This window comes from Schistocerca serialis, chromosome 4 (genome assembly GCF_023864345.2).
Source record: "Schistocerca serialis cubense isolate TAMUIC-IGC-003099 chromosome 4, iqSchSeri2.2, whole genome shotgun sequence".
Lineage (NCBI taxonomy): Eukaryota > Metazoa > Arthropoda > Insecta > Orthoptera > Acrididae > Schistocerca > Schistocerca serialis.
The window spans coordinates 575,293,757-575,321,411 of NC_064641.1; the positions used below are offsets into that span (position 1 = coordinate 575,293,757).

The 27,655-nt window shown below is 37.8% G+C and overlaps 1 protein-coding gene across 1 annotated transcript in view; it reads left to right on the plus strand.

Annotated features, from left to right (window-relative positions):
* The first annotated feature begins 10,517 nt into the window (after positions 1-10,517).
* The window catches only part of LOC126475314 (enolase-like), a 116,135-nt gene continuing 98,997 nt past the window's right edge, over positions 10,518-27,655 (plus strand). Inside the window, exons 1-2 of the mRNA XM_050103092.1 lie at positions 10,518-10,580; positions 10,725-10,901. Coding sequence (XP_049959049.1) covers positions 10,518-10,580; positions 10,725-10,901 — 240 coding nt within the window. The remainder of the gene's footprint in view (positions 10,581-10,724; positions 10,902-27,655) is intronic.

Here is a 27,655-nt window from a genome sequence, read left to right on the forward strand (position 1 = left end):
ACCCCACCGACTGCAACGTCCATGGTTCATGGGGGACTTATCTATTTATAGACACGGAAATAAAACTCTTCTACTTCTTGGCGGAAGTGGGCTAAGGCTGACTACCTGACTCTAGATGTTCTTTTGTGAACAAATGTTTGTGTATGTGATCTAATGAATGCAGCAACAGTGTGACACTCTGGATGAAGCAACAATTGTCTATGCACATATTTTTCAAAGCTTGATACCTGTGTTTTCTGTTCTGTTTTATATTACTGTTCTGAGTTTTTTCTTGACACCCGTCTCATTATATTACTGAGCAGGGGGACCGAGCCTCTCGTGTCCGGCCCCACACGACTCGGCTCGGTCACGTACTCGCCCCATGTCTGATGTCCGGATTCCGGACACGCGGATAACCGAGCATGACCGGTCACCGCTGACGTCTCACCTCGCCTCGCCACGGCTCGCTGCTCTGTACTGTACAAATCCAACGCCTCTCTCTCTCTCTTTTAATACAAAAGTAACGTTTCCAAGAACGGGTACGTTACACAGCTAAATTCATAGAGCACTTTCTTTTATAATATTTACTCCCGTCTTCCTAACGTCCAGGAATTTTGTTGTAAATAAAACATTGATCACAAGAGACCAATCTGTGTTAATGTAATGAAATGTAAGCGTCAAATAGTGCACCTGATTATGCGAATCAGTCTACATATCAACTGTCACAGCACATGTTTTATTAATAACTTCCGCAATAACAGAAGGCATTATACTGTTTCGTATTGCATCAGCTTGTTCTTTGACATGTCTGCTTATAGTAGAGGGATGTGGCATGGCATCTGCCACGTTAACTTTTCCATAATGCGCACCTAGATGTATTAATTCTTGCCCTAGTTCTCTGAAACCTTCACCGCAAACAGCATTAAAAGGTCTCATATCTTTAGCACACATTGCAACACACTTTGCTGTAATACTATTTTTTATTACTGCCGGTATTCCTGAAGGAGCTGTATCTTTGTGAGGTTTCTTGCAACTGTGTTTCTTTAAAAGAGTGGTTCGCGATTGGAAACACAATAATGTGGAGCAGTTTATGCACGATACGTACCCAGTAGACGCACTGTTTTCGTCTACAACCACCAAAAATATGCTCCGTACTTGGCTTTTTAGACCTTCCCCTCTCTTCAACGTGCAAACATTGATTTCAATCTTACATCTTACTGCACTGGTTTCCTCGCACTGCATGATTGCAGAGAGAGAGAGAGACCACAAATGAGAAGCCCGTACTGGCTGCAGTCTCACATGGATAATGACACTTGTAATGTGTTTGAAGTTGCGCGCTACGTATTCGGTCACGGCTTCTATGCTCGGTCACTAGAACTAGTGCGGGCAGCCTATCCAGTTAGGGTGTGCTCGCCCCATCTCGTATTTTGTGCTCGCTTACTCGGTCATGCAGGACTCTACTGAAGACCTTGCTGTCATGCGCCCTTAAAACCCTCTACTACTACTACTACTATAACAATCTGACAGTGGAGTGGGAAAGTCATAGTTGCAAATGGTTGTTTGTTAACTTCTGAATTCATCATGTAGGTCGCAGTTCTATTTATTGCATCATAAAGGTGAGATCGAAGAGTTGTGCATACAGACATAAATTGAGTTCTTCAAAGAAACAGAGCCTGGATGTTTTAGAACTGTCTTATAGAGCTTTTAAATGGAAAGATAAGCATTAACAAGGCTAACAGAGCGTATACAATTCCTAAAGGGACCCTGATAAACAGGATGGTTGTCAAGGCAAAACACAAGGTGGTCAGGCAGTTTTTAGTCCTAAAGAAGAAGAGGTTCTATTGATAGGACTTGCTCAGTTGTGGAAACTGGGGATTTTTGCTTTCTGCCATGGATCTTTGATGTGTAGCAACAGCATTCCTTTGCATTCCTGCTCCAAAAAAACCCTGGAATAGAAGGCCCATGTGAGGGATGGTCTTATGAAATGCCAAGGATAACAAGATGTTACTTTCTTATGTGGAAATGTGTCTCATTTTATGTGACCTGTAATTGATAATACAGATATGATCAAGGTTTTAGATGGTACAAAAGAAAAAGAAATTGCCATACCCAATAGTTGGGAGAAAAGGGGGTGCCGGGGAGGGGGGGGGGGGAGATTTTTCTTTTGAAGTTAACATCTTGGGGTTGACTATACATTGTACATGTTTTTTGTGTACGTTTCTCTGGAATTTCATAGATCAAATTTTTTTTGTCCGTAAAGTTTCTTTGTTACTCTGAAATTATTATTAAAATTTAGTTACCAGTACTGGTACTATGCCAGATTTATTTTTCAATTGTTGATAAAGTTTCAGAACAATTAAAGTCACCCAAGAGTCATGAACAATCCACAATTATTACATAACAGGTAATTGATCAATTCACGCCCAGGTGGGGTAAAGTCCATAACGCAGCTTTTCTTTCCGGTGTCTGAGAGCAAATGTAGTGGGGTCATTCCATGTCAGTCCAACCACCATGGTCTGAGTTTTTGATATAACTGAGCATATTTCTTCCATTTATGGATTTAAGTAGTAATTCAACATATTATTTCTCCCAAATGGTTTGGGTTTTACACCCAGTTAAAGTTTCTGGAATTTCACAGCTTTTGGTTGTCAGGCAGAGGAAATACAATGTGTTCAAATATACAGAATAATTGATATCTTCCTTATTTATATACGAATATTTTTTGTGTAAGCCTATCTATCAGTAAGCAAAGAGTTCCAAGAAATGTTGATTAAAACATGATGAAAGTTCACACAGCAAGGAGACAATCCTTAATTGCAGATTTCAATTTTTTTTTAAACCCAAGCGCAGAGAACAACACTAACAATGTCATTGAAAGGAAGAGAATACTCAAATAATATTTTTTATTCTTCTTCCAAAAGATGCACTCTCCCAAATAACAAAATATGAGGTTTTTTACTTCTTATTGTTTATTACTTCATAGATGAAAATAATCAAGAAAATTTATATGCTTGCTTACGGTGTGTTGTGTTTACATTTTTTTTTTGCTTAACCGTATCCATTTTGCTTTAAAAACTTGAAAAGTAAACAATATTGACTAATTAAAACAAGATTAAATACATTGTCTGAAGGAACATGATTTTAAACAAAAAACTGACATGGCAAATACATATCAATGTAGGATTATATTTCATATATGGTTACAAAAATCGCTATTAAAATGCATTTAAATTCTAGATCATTGTTCTTTAAGTGTCTTCAGTATTTTTCTTTAAAAACTTGAAAAGTAAACAGTATAGAGTATTTAAAACAAGATTAAATACATTGCCTGAGGGGACATGACTTTAAAGAAAAAAACTGACATGGCAAACACATATCAATATATGATTATATTTCACATATTGTTACAAAAATCAATATTAAAATTCATTTAAATTCTAGGTCATTGTTCTTTAAGTGTCTTCAGTATTTTTGGAAATTTGAATATTAACATAAGACTTGCTTTCTTGAGTTAGTCTGTAAGTCCTCCTAGTCATTGCATTTGAAGGATCCACAATTGTAATGACATGATGGATGGGTTTCACACATGAACCTTCTTTCTCGAGCTAGAAAAATAACTCTGATGGCCCATGAGGAAAATTTTATAGACACATCTTCTCTCTTTGGCATTTACATCACTAACCATACCAAAATACTGTAACTTATCTTAAATTCAAACCATAAAACATCCATAATATAAATGACCTAGTTTCACAAATAAAGTTTGCTCATGAGAGCTGCTTTTGCATCACCACTAAGTCTTCTGGCCTCATTTATTCCCAAGTCATAGATTGGTTGGAAGTTGTGAAAAATTCTTGTTTCTAGAAGAGTTTCAATGTTTTTCATGTGATTTTGCTAAGTCTGGCGAATTCAACTAACCACTTCTTTGGAGATAAGTTTAAATTAATATTTGTAATATTGACTTTTCAACATTTTAATAGTTCATTTGTTGTTGTTATTTATCTGCCAAAATGTTGCTGTAGGCTTTCCTTCCTAGCTAAGAATTTTACAATATCCCCACACCTTCATATTCTATTTTACCATGATTGGTTGCAAAAAATAATCACTGGGGTTTGAGTTAAGTTTTTCTGATGCAAAAACAGATCATTAAATTGTTTTTATACTGGCAAGCACAACCACTACTGAAGTAGTGAATGTTTGTCACATGTGAGTAGTTTCCTTTTGGAAATGTTGTTACTGTGTTTTGGATGTCATATACCATAGACACATCATGTTGAAGGTCATCAGAAATAATACATAGAGGTAAAACAAGTTTTTCATAGCTTGCATCCCTGCAGTAAATCATGACAGGATGAATAGTGCATGAATCTGAAGTGCAGTGTAAAATGTAATCTTACCCTCCCACCACACATCACCATTAAAGTCACATTCCTTGCACAAATCTTGAAAATTATGAGGGGAGTAAGGTTACAAAAGAAGAACTTTTCTACTTATCTTCATTATCTCATTGTTGTTGTCAATGGCTCTAAGTCTTGTCTCGGAGTATTTTCTTGCAGCTGAAAATTTCGGTTTCTTAGGTTTGTGATGACAAAATAACCACTGAAAAGTTGTCTGTTAGTATGAATATCTTTTTATTTTATCACATTCTTCTAAATCACACTGACTTTACAATTTCCACGTTCAAAAAAACCTAATAATTACATTGTTGTTGACAAGTTTAGCAAAATACATTTGTTTCCATCAGAGGCAATGCCCACCAGTACCTACATTCTGCGGTGTTCACATTATTCCAAAGAGTTTACAAAGCAAGATGAATCATCGCTAAAATATTTCATTATTTTATAAATTAATCCAGGAATGAATTTAATAATTAGTGTTATATTGTGCGCCGGCCAGAGTGGCCGAGCGGTTCTAGGCGCTACAGTCTGGAACTGCGCGACCGCTACGGTCGCAGGTTCGAATCCTGCCTAGGGCATGGATGTGTGTGATGTCCTTAGGTTAGTTAGGTTTAAGTAGTTCTATGTTCTAGGGGACTGATGGCCTCAGAAGTTAAGTCCCATAGTGCTCAGAGCCATTTGAACCATTTTTGTTATATTGTGCAATTAATAATATGGATTTTTAGTTTCAAATTTTGTAGTTTTAAATATTTTCAAAAGAAGAGTAATTTTAACTGTTATTACATATTGATTATAACACATTAATTTCTTTTTTATACATTTTAGCCTGAAATATTATACATCACATACAAAATCTTGTGAATTCTTTTAGTGAAACAGCTGAGATAGTTTTAACCTATGCAAGCATATATAGCTTACAAGATATCCGTTATCTCTATAAAAAGAAAAGGTAATGTTGGAGGAGGATGATTCAGTACATAACCTTGAACCTGTTCTTGTTTTATGAAAGCATAGTTTTCATTGACATCTATCGAAATGACTGCTGTGTGTGATGAAGCCATTTCCCCTTTCCTTTTTTTTTTTATTTTTTTTAAACATCTTTGTCTTGGCTATGTACTAATGTGGTATTAAGTTGTTCAGATGCCCCAGCAAACTCCCCAAGTGAGCTTGAGCACCGTATCATTTGAGTTCAGTCAGTTGAAACCCACTGACTGTACTCGACTGAATCTTGTTCATCATTATCCTCAAATTTTGATTGTAAAAGGGCTAAAATTTGTCACATGTCTGTGATCAAGTTCTACTGTAAAACCCTTCTCTTTGAATAATTTTTGAGTTATATGAACAGAATAATCAGATACATTGAATGTCTAGAATATTTTTCTCCTAGACCACTGTAACACAGCAGGAATTGTCAGCATCTGAATCTGTTTTTTTCATGATGTAGTGACTAAATTCATTTTTAATTAAATCAATAGGCTTGTCCATAACTTCAGACTTTTCCCCCAAACTTATTTCCAAGTCATTTTTTCCTCAGATAATTAATCAACTTCAAGAACAATTTGAATTTTACATTTTCATGTAGGTATTCTTTGTAATTTTCATGGGAGGAGTGGAGCACATGGCTTACCACTAAATGTACTTTTCTGTAATTGAAATACTTTGTCAGGTGGTAATCTGACATCTGCTACCTCATCTTTGGCATTTAAAATAGCTCCAGTGCTACACTCATCAATTTTAATTTTTTTACTTTATTTGAAGTAGCTGTTTCCTGCAAGATGTTCACAATTTTTGACGTGGTTTTAATTTATAGCCCTTTGGAAAAAAGAAATCTGCTCTGTTCTATGGCTACAATATAAAGCTTTTTACTTTTTTTTTTAAATTGGTGGTTTATATTTCTTCAAAGGGCTGCAACCAATCTTTTGTAAAAATTCATACTTTTGCAGAAACCTACATTGATGGTGAACACAAATAGTTTTTAAATTGACACCAGCTTCCATTTGCACTTTTAAGATACTTAAATTAGTTTCAAATAGTTCTTCAATAGAGTGTATGGCTTTTTGTTTGATATACTTTAATAAATGACAATTACTGTCAGTAACTCCCTGACACTGCATTTCTCCATTACACAGCAAAATGTTAAAAAACACTATAGCTAGTTACACTTATCACAATAATTATTGTCCACTGTATTATTTAGAAGCTGAGATAAATTGTTGGGTGAAGTGTGTCATTCACAGCTATTTTCACACTGTTGTAATATCTGGAAAAGAAACAAAATTTGACCAACATCTTTTTCCTTCTATCAGAAACTGAAGAATTACTTATTAAAATAGTTGAGCTATACTCACCTGTACACACTACAAGGGAATGTTATTCAACAGTTTAGAGAAATAAGGTAACAACAGTATGATGCCATTATTGATTCCATAACTCATGCAGAAAGAAGCAGTAGAGTGTTCAATGCATTACATAAACAGAGTTAATGCCTTCACATTAAGCAAAGTGTTTAATTTTATTTTTGTTACACATTACTTTTACTTTCGAAGGGTAGCAAGATGGACATTGTTAAACAAAAGAAGAGTAAACTCAGCAACTCTACACTCTGTGGGTAAACATGTGAGTTTTGTTAATAGTTTTTGTCTATGAAGTAATAAACAACAAATGAGTGAAAAACTCATTAATTTTAGTTTCTTATTTGATAGAGTACATCTTTTAGAAGAGGAATATAAAAAAAGAGTTACTTGATTAACCTTTTCCCTTTCAGTGATATTGCTCTTAGCATGGGTTCTGTATTTGGTTTAAAAAAAAGTGAAAACTGCAATTAAAGATTTTTTCCAGCCATGAAAATTTCATGATGTTTTAATTAACATTTCTCTGAACTCTATATATTGATGCACACACAAATAAAATTGTATCAGCATTTGTTGGTAAATAAGGAAGAAATAAATTATTTTGTATATTTGGACACACTGTATTTTCTTCACTTGACAACCAAAATCTGTTAAATTCCAAAAACTTCAAAACACTACAAAATCTAAATGGTTTGAGGCAGCATAGAAATATTTTGGTTCCTTAATTAGATTCAAAAAAGGGAACGATACGCCAAGTTACATCAAAACATGAGACAATATCTGTCAGTTGTTATTTTCTCATTGATTTGTCATGGAATGACGCAGTAAAGCCCAAGAATTTTCTTGCTACAATGCAGTACCCATGCTCTGAAACAAAAACCAATACATAAATTTTATTGGTTTCAGAAATATTTGAGTTTAAAGTCCAAAATCAGTCAACTTCATCTCATTTTATGGTATCCCAATTACTAGTTGAAGGATTTATGTCTCCTCCAATGATGAGAATATGACTGGTGAATATATGTAGCCTATCAAAAAGACAAAGTTTCACTAGAGCTTTTGGTTACATTTGGGGGTGTTATGTTTGACAATAGAAGAATCCAATTTTAAGTGTATGTCCACCCTTGCTGCTGAGACTTTGCTTAACAGTCTTATATGGTAGCTTCAGTTTCTATGTTGGTGGACTTGAATTTCTTGTCTAGTGAAATGAATACACACCTACAGTTTCCCTCAGTGTATCCTTTTGATATTCACATAGATTTATGCTAAAAACATTATTGCTGTGAATTTAAGGTATAAACAGTTCTGTGTATCTGGCATTACGTGAGCTGCACTACTGTTTAGTGGTGTTTCTGACTCTGGAATTTTAATTGTCTCATATGTGGATAGCATTTCTTTGGATCTTACACCAATAATATAGTGTCTCCTACAGCTGTCATTACACGGACTGGATGAAGAGTCACCTAACCTAAAAAGCTTCTGTTCAGAACCAGAGGGCTACAATCAGTTCTGGGGATAATGTAGCAGCTTCAGTGAAATTCTGTTGAGATGAGCTGATCTATTGCCATCCTCTCTTGTAGTTGGTAGAGCCCAGACAGCGAGCATTGATCATTCCAGTGTGTGCCACAACCTGCAGTTTATTACATCTTGATCCCTTAGTGGCTGCCAGAACAGCTGAATGTGGCCTCCTGAAATACACACAGAATGTAGAAGATGATCCTTCCCATCCTTTGCTGCCATTCGCCTAAGGGAAACTACTATTTTACATTTTAATGGTGTTGCCATCATTTGACTGTAACAATTTTTATTTTATTGTTATACAATCCAAATTTTGACATTAGGCCATTTTTCAAGTACAAAAACTTATTTATATGTAAAGATAAAGATATTTCATAGTAAATCAACAGTTGTGAGCTATAGTTGTGTATTCTGCAAATCTGGACTTTTTGGAAAATCATTTCCCATATTGGAGTGTAGGTACTAATTTGATAGTGCAATATTTTCACCTTTTCTGGCTGTCAGCCTTTCAGTGCTGCTACATAAGTCTGCTAGCAAACATAACTCATAAAAGTCAAGACAAAAAGTAAGCTTCGAAGAATCAATAAATTTATCCCAGACTTTTCTCTCATTGTAACATACACCACTTTCTTCGGTGCTGTTGCTACAGCTCTGAAAGATAATTTGCAATCCTCTTTAATGTAATGTATCATAAAATTATTTATATGTCAAAATTATTTATATGTCAAAATACAAATAAGATTTGGTACTTGACATATCAATAATATTTTGTATTTGAAAATGGCCTAAGGCTAAAATCTGGATTGTTTAACAATAAAATAAAAATTATTACAGTCAAATGGTGACAGCATCATTAAAAAAATTCACCATGACTGTCACTTCAGCCAAAATAAAAATTATATACCATTTAAGAAATGTTTGAATTCTTAATGACTGACAGAACCTGTACTTTTCTGTTTGCTTCCCTCTGCCATGGGACACAGCAGACTTCTCTGCAGGTTAAGTGTGACCCAATTGCTGCGTCACTTTCAGTGGGAAATAGCGCCTCAGATCTGTTGGTAAGTGGGGCGAATGTAGTACTCTGAATTTTTCCTGGTTGCTGCTTACCTGTTTCTTCTTAATCTCAAAACAAAATTTCTATGAGCTCAGCCCCTCCAGATCAAGGTCCTGGATTTGGCTCTTTGTACTGAACCCCCTAACCCTACCACTGACTCGATCCTCACAGTCTAATTGTCAAGTAATGCCAGATCTTTTTTAGTCAGGAGGTAGTATCCAAAGAGAGGATAGTACCTGAGATAATTTTGGTATTTCTGGTAAAAACTCTTGGTAGTTGCCCAACACACCCTTTTACTGCAGCTTCCATTCACTTGTCAACAGTCAGGGTGACTTTTAGCTACTTGCAAACAGCAACTAATTCATTTGGTTGGTGCAATTTTGATCTGGGTAGTAAACAAATACTGGCAACTTTAAATTAACTTTGCTTATTCCCTTTTAATTTCATGACACATTACATTAATGAGGATTGCAAATTCCCATTCATAGCTGAAGCAGCAGTGCTCAAGAAAGTGGTGTACGTTATAATGAGAGAAAAACATGGGATAACTGATTCTTCGAAGCTTACTTTTTGTCTTGACTTTTAGGAGGTTTGTGTTTGTTAGCAGACTTATGTAACAGTGCTGAAAGGCTGGCAGCCAGAAAAGGTGAAACTATTGCACTATTGCATGAGTACCTACACTCCAATAAGGGAAATGATTTTCCAAAAAGTCAAAGTTTGCAGAATACACAACTGCAGCACACAACTGTTGATTTACTATGAAATACCTTATGCATAATCCTTGTAAGCTTCCAGTAACTCTCAGAAATGAACCTTTACTCACAAAGATATACACTGAAATTAGAGGAAATGGTTATCTAAACAAGGATGCTGTTGCCGAAATTTCTAGGAAACACAGATGTATTTTACGACTGACAATACAGTAGCAGTTTTGCATGTCACTCAAAAATGTCCCAGATTCCCTTATATATGGCAGTAGACAAATATCTTAACATATTCAGTGAAATGTGAAGGACAAATGACACGAATGGTAAAGTGTAAGAAGCTAGAGTTTTGAATTGCACCTGTCTTTACACAAGGAGCCTACACATTTGTGAATATTTCATTTGACATTACAGCAGCTGTCTGTATATTTTTGAATATTATTTGTGTGATCTGATTGCAGAATGATGTTGTTTCAGCTGTTTACTGACATAAGCAAATAAATTTTGCATCAGTATGCCTCTTCAGAATTGCTATGCAAGACAGATTTTTGACTCAAGAGGAAATCCTACAGTTGAGGTACATGAAATGAGGTAGTTTTGCAATAATTTTTGTTTGTGGATTAATCTTGTAGGCTAGTTATTGCCTTTATGTTGAATGTGAAGAAATTATGCATTTTTATGTTACTGAATACATTTTTCTTTTCAATTTATTTTGTAATAGGTGGACTTGTTGACAGATCAAGGCCTGTTCCGTGCTGCTGTTCCATCAGGGGCAAGTACAGGTGTTCATGAAGCCTTGGAACTTAGAGATGAGGAGAAAAACAATTACATGGGCAAAGGAGTTAGGACTGCTGTTGACAACATCAACAAAATCATTTGGCCTGCACTTTCTAAATCGGTACTGTTGTAGCCCTTATTCTAATACAATGTGACATATTACCAGCTTTCAGTCAATTCATGGTTTTCTGAGAAAGAAAAAACCTTGGCCAGACAAGTTGTGGAAGGTGTTTCTAATTGCTGTTTAGTATCACTAGAAATGAGGGCTTGTATTCCAAACATAGGGGTGAAAAAGGAGGTATAAACAATCTGAAGGTTGTCATGGACACCACAGGTATGATCTTATTGGAAATTGTATGTTCCTGTTGCCTCCTATCACCTTTGAACTGATCTGTCAGGATATTTAGGGGAGAACCTACAGTTTGATGTGAGCTACAAATCACGTTACAACTTGGTATTTTTCATATTAATAGATCATTGTCAGAGGTGAAGGAAGCAAAAAATCACAGAAAAATCCTAGGACTAATTGAGGATTGAACCATAGAACTTTCCCATTGTGTTATGTTTAATTTTTCAAAGTGTCATCAGTCAATAAATATCCACACAGCAGAAAAATTTAATATTTGAACACAAACACAACTGTTAAGAAGTGTTAGTCTGACTCTTGAAATTAAAAGATCAACTCATCAAGGTTGCCCATAATACTGAGGAACTGTCAACAGACCCTCCTCATTTTCTCTACAAATGTTTTGAGTGTGGGAAATACTTTCCTCACAAACCTTGCACACGTAACCCAGTGGTACATTAGTATGTGTGGGCATTAGCGGGAAAAAAAGGAAAATATGACATGGAAAGTACTTCTGATTTTTCAGTTCCTTTATTGGAACAGGACACAATTACATAAAAATTAACATGGGACATTACCAAAGCAAAATCACATAGCAATAAAAATGGACCCAGTTGATATGATTCCAGTAGCACACAGTAACCTCACAGAATTAAAGTTTCAGCAAGTGACAAGTAAAAGTGTCAACAGTTATGCACGACTATTCCCCAACTTGCAAATACAAGGAAGGAAAACTTACGGGCATGGGAGTGGTGGACTGGCAATCAGGTGACATACAGCACACTATCCACTGTGATGCACTCATTCCTGAGAATTCTGTGATACAAAAGTAGCCTACTGATCCTGTGAAACTGTTGGGGATGGCATGAAAAACATCAATCTAAAATTGGTCCATATGAACAAATTTCTAATGCTCTACCACTAGCGCTCAGCAAGGCTTTTGCAGGTGCCTGGAATCATTGTTCAGGTGAAGCGTGTGATTCAGACTCAGCAGTGTCGTCTTCTCTGTAGCTGTACATGTCCAGAATGCAGTCACTGTGCCTTGTGGCAAGTCTCATCTTCAAGTTCAAACAACATAAAGGACACTCACTGTAAAACACTATATCAGTTAAATGAGCACGTCAATCATTGAGCGTTGGCATGGAAAGTGCTAGTCAGGGAGTTGTTTCCATTGCATGCTTCTCTCCAGGAAAAACCCCAGAGCTGCCACAAGGCAGTGCATGGTGGAGAGAGATTTCACTATGTCGGTCCGCTTTGCTCAAAGCCGATCCAAGTCGTCTGCTGTTGTTATCTGCTGAAGTTAAAAGGTGGCGAGCATGCATGCACTGCAGCATGTCGCCACATGTATATGATTTGAATTAACCAAATAAATGGTTAATATGTTCTTCTCTGATGTGTTAGGTGAAGGTGTGCTATGCAGTTAATAGATAGAGATGTTGTAAGCCCCACTGAACATTTATTTCAACACTTAACTTGACATAAGCAATGGAAAGGATAGGTTGGAATATTAACAATTATGAAAAGAATGGATTTCTACACACCTTAAAGATGACACATCAAGTCACAGACAAGTACAATGAAAAGACTGTTGCACACTGAGCTTTCGGCCAAATCCTTCTTCAGAAAAGAAAGAAAAACACACACATTCACACAAGCAGACACACTTCATGCACATATGACCACTATCTCTGGCCGCCGTAGCCAGCGTTTTATCGGTGGATGTGATATGCTGCTCCAAACTTTGCTGCCAGTAGCAAAGCATCCCTGCCAGTAGCTTGCAGCTTCCCTGCCAGGCATCACAGCAATTGCCCAAATTGATGATATATTTCCCCCTCTCCTGGCCAATACGGGGAAGGATACTTGGTGTTAGAGGTCAAAGTGCTTTTGCCACTGTACGGCACAGGTAGGCTGCTGATAGTGAGTGGCTGGCCACTGTACGGCACAGGTAGGCTGCTGATAGTGAGTGGTTGACCATCTTCTGCTCCATGTCATCCCTTGAAGGGAGAAGGCAGTGGAGACGCTGGCAAAGTAGGGCATTTCCATTGGTGTGGGCATTGTCTCAGAGTGGGATGTTTGGACAGCTGGTCAGAAACCCTCGGAAGGGCAGTTCCTGGTTGCCCTGAGGGCTCATTGGTGGTGCTGACCATGGTTGTTCTTGGAATGTGGTGGCAAGAGCTGGTGGCATCTGATGCAGACAGTTCCAATATAGCTGATTCCACTGTTTTTGTAATTGACACCAGTTGTTGTAACCATCACCATTTGATGGACTGATGAAACATTATGGGTTTTCAGATCCAGCCTGTTGTGCCACCAAACATGCTGCCCTAATTGGAGTGCTAACTTTGTCCTCACCTAGCTCCAGTGGAGGAACAGCAGAGTGAGGTGCATCCATTGAGAGCTGAGAGGGGCCATGAAGCAGCTTGGCTAGATTGCAGCTGTTGATGAGTGTTGCTATTTTTGTTGCTAGAAAACAATTGAAATACCCTTCAGAAGTAGCCACACATAATTGTTTAAGCTTTTGAGTTTTAAAAATATGCAGACATCTTTCCATAGTGCCATTGAATGCAAACTAAGGGGGGGGGGGGGGGGGGCTCTGAGCACTATGGGACTCAACTGCTGAGGTCATTAGTCCCCTAGAACTTAGAACTAGTTAAACCTAACTAACCTAAGGACATCACAAACATCCATGCCCAAGGCAGGATTTGAACCTGCGACCGTAGCGGTCTTGCGGTTCCAGACTGCAGCGCCTTTAACCGCACGGCCACTTTGGCCGGCAAGCAAACTAAAATATAGGCTTTTTTACATGATTGATGCCACTGTGGATACTGATGTGCTTAAAGATATTTACCATGAACTGTGACCCACTGTCAGTAATAAGGGTACAGTGGATATCATCTTCAGTAAAGTGTTGGATCTCATGATAGTATGCATAGCTGGGCTGATTCCACATGCAGAGGTGTCAGTTGCTATAACTGAGATCACACCTTGTTGATATGTTGCTAGACATGGTGCTTATCTAAGGTTTTTAGTTGCTTAAATGCCTGTTGACAGGCCTGGGATCAATCGGATTTGGCGCCTTTTCTCTAATAAATTAAAAGGACGTGAGATCTTGGTGCTCAAAAGGATTACTCAAGGATAATAACTGATTTTACCCACAGACACTCACAAGTCTTTGTTTAGTTGGAGACTTTTCTTGCTTTCTGTGTGAGTGACTGTCAGTTGGAAGTAAATAATGAACATTTGGAAAGACTATATTTAAGGTCACACTGTGAAAGTCTGTGAAACAGAAGTTGCAAATTTCACAGATGTTCAATGTTTGTTTTACATGTGATGATAATATTATCTAGGCAATTTACACATTGTGGAATACCTTGTTAGATTGTTCGGTGTGTCTTTGTCATTGCCCATTTCGGTTTAGGCAGGCCAAGAAATAGTCTCAGATGTTACTGAACTAAAAATGTGTTAACATTCAGGACAAAGCAATAGATCCTTATTTTTTTGTTCTGCATCATAAAATTCCTGGCCTAAGGTGCAGGCCACTAAGGGGGTGCCTTGGGCAACATTCGTTACATATGTAAAATATTAGATATTTCGTTGCTCTTTTATTTTAAAGATAATAATTATCTGATTATAAGAAAGATTTAATTGTGAGAGTCTTTTTGTTGTGCCTATCTGTGACTCAGCTTCTCCACTGTATGGTTAGTAGCAACTTTCCTGCTCATAACATGTGGTCTAGCGGCTAGCATTGCTGTCTCTGGCCGGGTTGGGGATTTTTATCTGCCTGGGGATTGCGTGTTTGTGTTGTCCTCATCATTTCATCATCATCATTATTTGTGACAGTTGCTAGATTGGACTGTGTAAAAAAATTGAACTGTGTAAAAATTGGGACTTTATACGGGCGCTGATGACCATGCAGTTGAGTACCCCCCAGACCAAACCTCATCATCATCACCCTTCTCATAATACTGTTACATTCCATCCTGGATTTTCCATTGCTTGATTTAATTTTCTGATTAAAATGATAACCTCAGTGAGAATTGAAAACTATCAAATTACCTTCCTTTGGGAATGTGGAATGCACTCAACAACTGTGAGATGACATTCATAATGATGGAGAGCAGCAATCAGTTGTTTCCTTTCTGGCTTTGTTAAAGCAGATAAAGATTTTGGCTAGTAACTATCCATTATCAGTGTGTATTTCAGATTTTTGGTATATGCCATGGTGTATTCAAAATCCGAATTAATGCAGTGATCAGTTGTTTCGTTTCTGGCTTTATTAAAGCAGATCGAGATTTTGGCTAGTAACTAGCCATTATCAATGCAGTATTTCAGATTTTCGATACATGCCATAGTGTGTTCAAAACCTGAATTACTGCACTGATAATGATGAGTTACTAACTGAAATCTGGATTTGCTTTAATAAAGCCAGAAAGGAAACAACCAATTGCTGCTCTCCATAATTTTGAATGAAAAATATTATTTTATTTTCAGAAATGCTAATCCTAAAAGATATTTTTTTCTCTTTCCTGTTGTTCAATACCATACATCCCTAGATTGCTTGAAAATGAGAACTTCTACTTTTGAATTTAACAGGTTTTATAAAAACTCGAAAATTTTTCTAGAAATTGAAGTAGTTTTGATTATATTTTTAGATATTAGTCTCATGACAAGAAAAATCTTGTATTATTTGACATAATATTCAAATTCTTCTTAAGGATTTGTAATAGTCACAGTTTTCAAAAATACCAAAAGCTACCAAAACATGTGTGTAAATTTCAAAATAAATAAGTTCCAAACAATAGCAATTTTGTGTACTCTACTCAGAACTGAAATTGTTAACTAAGTTAACCAAATATAAGTACAAATGGGTCAGTATCTTTCAATGATATTGAGTGATGCCTTCCAGTTGAAGCAACAGGAAATGGGCCTACTCCTTCAAAATATTGTGAGTTGTGACTGACTGCTGATGGTGGTGTTGCTTTCTTGCCACTGGAGATCTACATCCAGCAAATGATCCATGCGGTAGTATGAAGTTGATGATGATTTTGTTTAACTCACAACTGATATGTATAATTAAATTGTAAAACAAATGTAATGAAGAAATGAGACATGAAAATTAAAGCACATATGTTGTTCATAAAATCTATAAACTAAAATCTGGGAGTTCTCCTTTTCAGACAATGTCAGTTCAATCCAGTATATTCTCATTGGTTCTCTGATCTATCCATCTAATCTTCAGCATTTTTCTGTAGCCCCACATTTCTATACTGCATACCATCCACATTTCACTTCTATATGAGGCTACATTCCAGACATAATTTCTGAAAAGATTAGCTAGCATGTAAATTTATATTAGATGTTACAATATTTCCCTCCTTCAGAAGCACTTGACACAAAAATAAGCAAACCATGATTACCTAAATGGCGCGACAAAAGTGTGTGGCCAAACTTTCAGGAATCATTCTTGATGTGTAAAGGTAGAAAATGTTGCATGGAGATGAGTCAAGAAATGCTTTATTTCCATGTTATAGCTCAGTTTCCACATTCTGACACAGAGGAAAAGAACATTTCAGCACATTATGTAACCCTTTCCTAAATGAAATGTTCAGAATGTCCTCTATTTTTAAGGATTCCTGTAGCAATCAGCTGCTGATCTACATCTGCCTCTTCATCATTGATCCCTGATGTGATGGTATATCCCTAAAGAACTGCATATTGCTTCACAATCTTCCACAGTATGACATGAAGACTTTGTATGTCTTATACTGGGTTTCTGTATATAACAGCTTTCAAATGCCCCCACAACTAACAGCCTAGTGAGTTATGATCCAGTGAGCATATACGCCACTGAATTGGTCTGCCTCTTCCTATCCCTCTGTCATGGAATCTGTTATCTAGAAGCCTACGAAAATTAATACTGAAATGAGGAGCAGCTCCATTGTGTATGAAGTACATCACTCATGAAGCCACGTGCCCTAACAGAAAAGATAAGAGTATTCTCTAAGAAAGCAGGGTACCTTTCTCTGCTGAGCATGCGTGGAAGAGCACAAGGTCCTAACAAAAAGTCTCCAACAATGCTTGCCCAATTGTTGACAGGAATTCTTTGTTGATGATGCAGTTGCACAATTTCATGAGAATTTTCCACAGCCCATACATGGTGATTGTGAAATTTCATAGTCTTATCACATTGAAATGAAACCTCATCCATGAACATCACATTTGCACTAAAGTGAGGGTTAACACATTGTGGAATGAACCATTCACAGAAGTGTACCCACACGGGACTATCAGCTGCTGATCTACATCTACACCTACATCTACGTGATTACTCTGCTATTCACAATAAAGTGCCTGGCAGAGGATTCAATGAACCACCTTCAAGTTGTCTTTCTACCATTCCACTCTCGAACGGCATGTGGGAAAACGAGTTCTCAAATTTTTCCATACAAGACCTGATTCCTCTTATTTTATCGTGTTGATCATTTCTCCCTATGTAGGTGGGTGCCAACAGAATGTTTTCGCAATTGGAGGAGACGACTGGTGATTGAAATTTCATGAGAAGATCCCATCGCAACGAAAAATGCCTTTGTTTTAATGATTGCCACTCCAATTCACGTATCATGTCTGTGGCACAATCTCCCCTACTTCGTGATAATACAAAACGAGCTGTCCTTCTTTGAATTTTTTTGATGTCATCCATCAGTCCCTTCTGATGCGGATCCCACACCGCACAGCAATACTCCAGAATAGGGTGGACAAGTGTGGTGTAAGCAGTCTTTTTAGTAGACCTGTTGCACCTTATAAGTGTTCTGCCAATGAATCGTAGTCTTTAGTTTGCTCTACCCACAACAATATCTATGTGATCATTCCAATTTAGGTTATTTGTAATTGTAATCCCTAAGTATTTAGTTGAATTTACAGCCTTAAGATTTGTGTGACTTATCGCATAATCGAAATTTAGTGGATTTCTTTTAGTACTCATGTGATTAACTTCACACTCATCTTTATTGCCACTTTTCACATCATACTGATATCTTATCTACATCATTTTGCAATTCGTTTTGGTCGTCTGATGACTTTACAAGACGGTAAATGACTGCATCATCTGCAAACAATCTAATAGGGCTACTCAGATTGTCTCCTATGTCATTAATACAGATCAGGAACAGTAGAGGGCCTTTAACACTTCCTTGGGGAACGCCAGATATTACTTCTGTTTTATTCGATGACTTTCGATCTATTACTATGAACTGTCATCTTTCTGGCAGGAAATCATGAATCCAGTCGCACAACTGAGGCGATATTCAATAGGCATGCAGTTTGATCAGAAAGTGCTTATGAGGAACAGTGTCAAAAGCCTCTTGAAATCTAAAAATATGGAAACAACTTGATATCCCCTGTCGATAGCACTCATTACTTTATGGGTATAAAGAGCTAGTTGTGTTTCACAAGAACGATGTTTTCTGAATCTGTGCTGACTATGTGTCAATAAATAATTTTCTTCAAGGTAATTCATGATGTTTGAACACAGTATGTGTTCCAAAACCCTACTGCAAATTGACATTAGTGATATGGGCCTGTTATTCAGCGGATTACTCCCATTTCCATTGTTGGCTATTGGTGTGGCTTGAGCGATTTTCCAGTCTTTAGGTACAAAACTTTCTGTGAGCTAGCAGTTGTATATAATTGCTAAATATGGAGCTATTGTAGCAGCATACTCTCAAAGGAGTCTGACTGGTATGCAATCTGGACCAGAGGCCTTGCCTTTATTAAGTGATTTAAGCTGCTTTGCTACATCAAGGATATCTACTTCTGTGTTTCTCATCTTCACAGTTGTTCTTGATTGGAATTCGGCAATATTTACTTCATCTTCTTTGGTGACGGAGTTTTGGAAAACTGTGTTTAATAACTCTGCTTTGGTGGCACTGTCATCAGTGAATTCACCGTTGTTATTGTGCAGTGAAGGTATTGATTGCGTCTTAGCACTGATGTGCTTTATATATGACCAGATTATCTTTGGGTTTTCTGCCAGATTCTGAGACAGAGTTTCATTGTGGAAATTATTAAAAGCATCTTGCATTGAATCATGCGCTATATTCCAAACTTCTGCAAAACTTTGCCAGTTTTAGGGATTTCGCATTCTTTTAAATTTGGCATGCTTTTTTCATGGCTTCTGCAACAGCATTCTGACACGTTTTGTGTACCGTGGGGGATCAGTACCACCACTTATTAATCTATGTGGTATATATCTCTCAATTATTGTTGATACTATCTCTGAAATCATTCCACATCTTTTCTATGCTTATGTGATCACATCAGAAGGAGAGGAGACTGTCTCTTAAAAAGGCCTTAAGAGCATTTATATCAGCTTTTTTAAATAGATGTACTTTCCGTTTCTTTTTGATGGTTGTAGGTGTTACAGTATTCAGCCTAGCAGCAACTGCCTTGTGGTTGCTAATCCCTGTATTCGTCATGATACTCCCTATTTGTCCAGGATCATTTGTTGCTAAGAGGTCAAGTATGATTTCAGAACAAATTACACTTCGAGTGGGCTCATGAACTAATTGTTCAAAATAATTTTCTGAGAAAGAATTCAGTACAATTTCGGATGACATTTTATGCCTGTCACTGCCTTTAAATGTATAGTTTTTCCAGCATATTGAGCATAGATTGATGTCGCCACCGACTGTTAAGTTATTTAAAAAAATTTTGGCCGAACTTATTTCTGGCTTTAGCCAGCTTTCTGTACCTATAACTATTTGAGCTTCAGTGCTTTCTATCAGAGCTTGGAGCTCTGGTTCTTTTCCAACACAGCCATGACAATTTACAACTACAATACCGATTGTTTCTACAACTACCTTACTGTGCTTTACTTGTCCCCTTTTAGAAGTACGCCCTTTCTGTGGTTTCCCGGGACCCTCTAACCTAAAAAACCACTCAGTCCCTTCCACACAGCCCCCTCTACCCATGTAGCAGCTTCCTGTGTGTAATGGACTCCTGACCTATTAAGTGGAACCAGGAAACCCACTATCCGGTGGCGCAAGTAAAGGAATCTGCAACCTACATGGTCACAGGACTGCCTGAGCCTCTGAGTCAGACCCTCCGCTTGGCTCTGCACCAAAGGACCACTGTAAGTACTGTCAATGATGCTGCAGATGGTGAGCTCTGCCTTAATCTTGCAAGCAAGACTGGCAGTCTTTACCATTTCTGCTAACTGCCCAAAACCAGAGAGAATCTCCTCCGATCCAAAGTGACACATGTCATTGGTACCAAGATGGGCCACCACCAACAGTTGGCTGCACCCTGTACTCTTCATGGCATCCGGAAGCACCCTTTCCACATTTGGAATGACTCCCCTCAGTATGCACATGGAGTACACATTGGCTTCCTTCCCCTACTTGGCAGCCATGTTTCTAAGGGGCCCCATCACGTGTGTAACATTGGAGCTCCCAACTACCAGCAAACACACCTTCTGTGAATGCCCAGATCTTGTAGGCTGAGAAGCTTCCTCTGGAACAGGGAGGATGACTGCATCCGGCTCAGAGACTTCATCAGCCACATATAATGCCCGAAACCTCTTCGTCAAACAATTCGGGGAGGCCCTACAATCGGCCCCTCAGAAAGTCTTTCATTGCCTGCCAGACTTTGGAATGATCTCCCAGTCGACCACAGTTGAGGGATCAACCTCAGTGCATGCAGTACCCTGAGTGGCCACAGCAGTGTACTGATCGGGGGACATGTGGGATGTGCTTGATGTTCCTTGCATACCTGCCTCCGACCCCCCACAGCGATGCCCCTTGGCAGTAGCCTCAAGGTGTGTGACAGAAGCCAACACAGCCTGGATCTTTGAGCAAAGGATCAACAACTCAGGTCACATCTGTACACAGCAATCACAGTTCCTATCCATTACTGAAGCTGTTCCTGTTCGAAGCTCATAAAAATATGTAATAAATGAATGGTGTACTCGAATTATCACCAGTAGAAACTCATGGTGCTCTCTCACTGATGGTCTAACCAACAGTGAAGTATTCTAACCAAACAAAACAAAAGCCTGTACAATACGAGGTTCAATACAAGAGTCGATGACAACAGCAGTGCCCCGTGTTACAATGTTATTAAAATAAGATGTTGTGCCTAGGAAGCAGTCAAACATGCAAGAATTTACAAAAATAAACTAGTAATTACACATAGTGCCTGCATGTGCTGTAAATGGTAGGGATACAGCAGGTTCTCCTATAGCACTCTCCAGACTGTCATGTGGTCAGCATTATTTTCAGTTAATTATCTTGCACTGACACTAGGGCTATTATCAACTGCATGAAGAAGTTCTTTCTCCAGTTAGGTATACTCATCCATTTAGGCCTCTCGCAGATGTGAGCTGTAGGCTTAAACTTGTCATTCTCCTTAAGATTGCTTCAAATGTCCTGCTCTTAGGGTACCATTGTTCTGGAAATCACTCCCAATACAAACATTGAGCACCACAGCCACTGCCATCTGCTAACTCAAACAGCAAATGAGCATCTGCCAACTCCACGGTTGAGTATACTTCCATTGAAGTGTACAGGAAACTAAGTCAATGATGGACACTAAACAGCTGATGCAAGTAGATCAGTGAGGTTAGTCACATGTAAACAGAAGCAGAGAAGTGAGTAATGTGTGAACATTACCTTTGTTGCATAGGAACAACAAACAATGGTGGTGAATCTAAGAATAACCATTCACTGTACATTCTAACAAGACATAACCAAGAGGATATTCTCAACATTTCCTGTAAGGAAATGTTTTATTTATTGCTGGTACATACAGATTTGTGTGTTCTCCATAAGTATATCTATTACTTCTACATAAAGACAAGTCACTATAACTAATAATGTTGAAAAATACTTTTTACTTCCAATTCTTACACAATACTCTAATAAACAGTCAGACATATGTAAGCTATATATGTTCTTCATATACAGGGTGAGTCAAAAAGTGCTTTACAGCTTTGGAATGATATAGAAATTTATTGAGATAAATTACAGAATGGGTAGATGTGTCATTATGTAGCAAACAACAAGTTTGTTTCACGAAGTGCATCAGTATGACATTCAGCCACCAGAAGTGCCATTGTAGTGCACAGTTAAAATGGCTACTTTCACTGCTGTGGAGCATGCTTGCCATGCGTTTTAGTTTTCATGAAGTGAACTCTGCAATAACTGTTCAGCAAAATTTTGCACCAGATATGTTAAAGAACCTCCAAGTGGGCCTACAATGTACTGTTGCACAAGAAATTTGTTGAGGTGGGTTGTTCACTACGATATGATAAATCAACAGGTCACCCGCATGTTGATTATATTGAACAGGTTAGGGAGAGCATTGCCTGCATTCCTCAACAATCAACATGACATTTGTCTCGCGAGGCTAGCATTCCACAGAAGAGTGTTTGGTGCGTACTGTGTAGTTGTTTAGACTTGAAACCATACAGATTCACAAAGGCACAGCACATTAGTAATGCAGGTAAGGTTACTTGTGGGAAATTCCATGCCAAAATGTTGCATTGGATAGACATTCCTGGATGCAGAACTCTTCAGTGATGAGTCAACATTTCATATAAGTGGCATGGTGAAAGCACACCCCAAAGTTAATGTGTTTTGTGCCATTAGCATACTGAAAGTGTATGGCCCTTTCTTCTTCTTGGAGAAAACTGTCACTGGTAGTGTGTATTTGGGTATGTTTGAATTTTTTTTAATTCTGCAGACAAATGAAGATGACTGAGATGGGATAGCTTATTACCAGCAAGATGGTGCACCACCACGTTTTCTCATGGAAGTTTGACGTTTCCTTGGTAGTTGGTTCCCAGCTCAGTGGACTGGCCATCAAGGGCCAATTACATGGCCACCTTGCTCCCCAGACTTGTCACCACTGGATTTCTTTCTGTGGGATTTCATTAAAGACCATGTGTATGTTTCTCCCCTACCAAACCAATTTAGCGGACCTAAAAAATCGAATCTACGTTGCTGTCGCACAAGTTACACCTGATTTTCTGCAGTCTATGTGGTAAGAAATTGATTACCAGTGGGATGTTTGCTGTATCACAAATGGTAGTTACATCAAAGCAAAATGGCACTTGAAACTTTTATGTGAAACTTGAGATTGTTTGGTACAAAATGACACACCTGCCAGTTCTGTGAGTAATCTCAGTAAATTTCTATATCATTCCAAAGTTGTTAAGTGCTTTTTGACTCACGTGGAACATTGTTACCAAAAATCTCGAAAAAATCTTGACCAGCTTACTTCAGATTTTTACACAGTTTTCTAATGAATATACAGACGGACATACGCTATGATTTTCTAATATATGTAATGTATAAACATATGTGTAATATGTAATGGGGAAACATTACCAGAAATCTGGAAAAGTTCTTTACTAATTTACTTAAAAATTTTACACAATACTACAATTAACATTTGGATAGATAGAGGCTTATTTTGTCTTAATACATATAAAATGTAGTTGTATGTGTAGTATGTAAAGTGGAACATTGTTACCAAAAATCTCGAAAAGTTCTTGACCAGTTTACTTCAGATTTTTACATGATACTCTAATGAACATTTGAATTAACATAGGATGTATATCTTTGTAGCGTATACAGGGTGATTATAATTAAAGTTAAACTTTCAAACTGCTGTAGAAATAATACCACTTTTCAGAATGACGTCAAACTGCAACGGAATACTATCGGAGAAGGGGGAAAACGTATGGCAGAAGAAAGCCGTAGATGTAGGTAACTTGCAGCAGTCCTCAGCAATTAGGAGGCCTAGGTTAGTTGCAAAGTCTAGCAGAAAGAAGGTTGTGCTGCTAGGTAGTTCCCACGGTAGAGGTGTGGGCCAGCAGTTGCAGGAAGTGTTGGGGAGTGAGTACCAGGTCATCAGCATTGTGAAGCCTAGTGCAGGGTTGGCTCAGGTGACTGAAAGCATAGGGGAGTTATGTAAGAATTTTACGAAAGAGGATCAGGTAGTGATAGTGGGTGGAGCAGGGAACAGTCTCGATAGGGACGGGGAATATGATGTCAGTGGTGACTTGGTTAAGATAGCTACTCAAACTGGTGGTACTAATGTGCATTTCGTGCAACTGTTTCAGCGTCATGATCGGCCTCACCTTAATGCGGCTGTTAGGCGCGTCAATGTGGGGCTGGGGAGGGCACTGATGGCGGAGGGCATGGATCACATCTCAGTGGTGCCAGTTGGGTCTATCAGTAGATGGGGTTTCACTAGGCATGGCCTGCACCCCAATAGGTATGGGAAGGGGAGGCTGGCTAAGCTTATAGGTGACAGTGTAGTGGGTGGTGGTGGTAGTGGCATCACTCATGGAAAAATTCCTATAGTAGTTGGTGTTAGAGCTGCACCTTTTTTAGACTGATGTCAGCTGATAGGTATACCTGCTTAAAGGAAGTGCCTCTAACTAAGGGCTCACCTCCAGAGGATGTAATGTTTCCAAGTAGAGAAGGAATTAGCATATTTCATCAAAATATAAGAGGTATTAGAGATAAAGTTAGTGAACTGCTAATAGATGCTAACTCTGAAATTATTGGTATATCTGAGCACCACTTAAATAATTTGATAATTCAGAGGCTTCCTTTACCAGCCTACAGATTAGCTCGCTGTTTCTCAAGGAGTTCCTTGCGGGGTGGGGGAGTGGCTCTGTACGTAAAAAACAGTGTTTCATTGGAGACCATAGACATATCACGACACTGCACTGAACAGATATTTGAAAGTTGTGCAGCATTAGTTGAATTTAGTAAAACTAAACTTCTAATTGCTGTTGTTTATAGGTCCCCTAACTCCGACTTCAGAGCATTTTTGCTTAAGCTAGAGAGGGTTCTTGATTCACTTTGTAGGAAGTACCAGAAAGTAGTTCTATGTGGTGACTTCAGTATTAAATTTGTACATGATTGTGCAAGAAAAAGAATGTTGGTAGATCTCCTAAATTCATATGATCTGATGCAAACTGTGTTTTTTCCAACTAGGGTGCAGGGGAACAGTAGCACAGTCATAGACAATATTTTTATTCATTCTTCATTACTAGATGGGCATTCTGTTAGTAAAAGGGTGAGTGGTCTTTCAGACCATGATGCACAAATTTTAACACTAAAAGGTTTTTGTACTCTAACCAATGTCGTATTTAATTACAAACTATGTAGGAAAGTTAATCCAACAGCAATAGAGAGTTTTTCAAAACTTGTCAAGGAACAAGAGTGGCAAGATGTTTATAGTGCCGATAATATAGATGATAAATACAATGCTTTCCATAACACATTTCTCATGCTCTTTGAGAGTTGCTTTCCATTAGAATATTCTAAACGGAGTACTAGCAGTAATGGACAGCCCGGTTGGATGACTAGTGGGATAAGGATATCATGTAGAACAAAGTGGGAATTATATCAAAATGTTAGAAGTAGTCACATTCAAGCTACGGTAGCCCATTACAAACAGTATTGTAAGGTGCTTAAAATGTCATTAGCAAGGCAAAAAGTATGTGGTATGCAAATAGAATAGCTAATTTACAGGATAAAATTAAAGCCATATGGTCAGTTGTGAAGGAAGTGTCTGGTCAGCAGCACAAGGTTGACGATATAAAGTCAGTTTGCAGTAATAATATTTCTGTTACTGATAAATCAGATATATTTACAGTATTTAACAACCATTTTCTGAGCATTGCTGGTGAATTAAATAAAAATTTAGTATCTACAGGAAATCATATAAATTTCTTAGCAAATGCCTTTCCGAGATTGACGTCTGAAATACTGCTCTGTGATACAGACAAGAAGGAGATTGAGACAATAATCAAATCACTGAAGACTAAGGACTCTCATGGTTATGATGGAGTGTCTAGTAGAATATTAAAGTACTGTGCGGCACATGTTAGCCCTGTATTTAGCCATATTTATAATTTTTCCTTTAGGAATAGTCAGTTTCCTGAACGATTTAAGTACTCAGTAGTAAAGCCGCTTTATAAAAAGGGAGAAAGGGATAATGTAGATAATTTTAGACCTATTTATATGCCATCAGTGTTTGCAAAAGTTATTGAAAAGGCTGTATATGTAAGGTTAATTGATCATTTTATATCACACGATTTGCTATCAAATGTACAGTTCGGCTTTAGAATGCTATATTCTCTTTTCTCTGTGAGGTACTGGATGGGCTTGGCGTATTTTTTGATTTAATAAAGGCATTTGACTGTGTTGATCACACAATATTGCTCCAGAAGTTGGACCATTGCGGAATAAGGGGAGTAGCTCACAATTGGATCACCTCTTACTTTAGCAACAGGCAGCAAAAGGTCATTATTCACAATGTTGATAACGGCTGTGATGTGGGATCTGAGTGGGGTACTGTCAATTGGGGGGTGCCCCAGGGATCAGTGTTGGGGCCGCTCCTGTTCCTTATTTATATAAATGATATGCCCTCTAGTATTATGGGTAACTCTAAAATATTTCTGTTTGCTGATGACACTAGCTTGGTAGTAAAGGATGTTGTGTGCAACATTGACTCGGTTTCAAGTAGAGCAGTACATGACCTCAGTTCATGGCTTGTAGAAAATAAACTAACGTTAAATCACAGTAAGACTCAGTTTCTACAGTTCCTAACACACAATTCAACAAAACCTGACGTTTTAATCTCACAGAACGGGCATATGATTAGTGAAACTGAACAGTTCAAATTCCTAGGTGTTCAGATAGATAGTAAGCTGTCGTGGAAAGCCCACGTTCAGGTTCTTGTTCAAAGACTTAAGTGAGTGATATTTCAACACGTAAATTAGTCTACTTTGCTTATTTTCATTCACTTATGTCGTGTGGTATTATGTTTTTGGGTAACTCTTCCCATTCTAGAAGGATATTTTTGGCTCAGAAACGGGCGGTTCAGGCAATAAGTGGTGTGAGTTCACGAACCTCTTGTCGACCTCTTTTCATGAGTCTGGGTATTTTGACATTGGCCTCTCAATATGTATATTCCTTATTGTCATTTCTTGTTACCAATATTAGTTTATTTCCAAGAATAAGCAGCTTTCACTTGGTTAATACTCGGCAGAAATCAAACCTCCATTTGGATCGGACTTCCTTAACTCTTGTGCAAAAAGGTGTGCAGTATACTGCTGCATCCATTTTCAATAAGCTGCCACTTGAATTCAAAAATCTTAGCAGTAATCCATGCGCTTTCAAATTGAAACTGAAGAGTTTCCTCATGGGTCACTCCTTCTATTCTGTCAAGGAGTTCCTTGAAAAATTAAGATGATTCTCATTGTACTGCTGATAGCGTTTGCTTAAACTTATGGACTGATTTTCTTTCAGGTTCATGAACATTTATTTTTATCTGTTATTACTTTTTATGTTGTAAGTTCATGTACTGACACGTTCCATGACCTTGGAGATTTGCTCCTCAGTTTGGTCCTACGGAACTTGACATTTAAATAAATAAATAAATAAATAAATAAAAATAGTTACAAAATATAGCAATAGATGGCACTGTAAGCTTTATAATTTAACAGT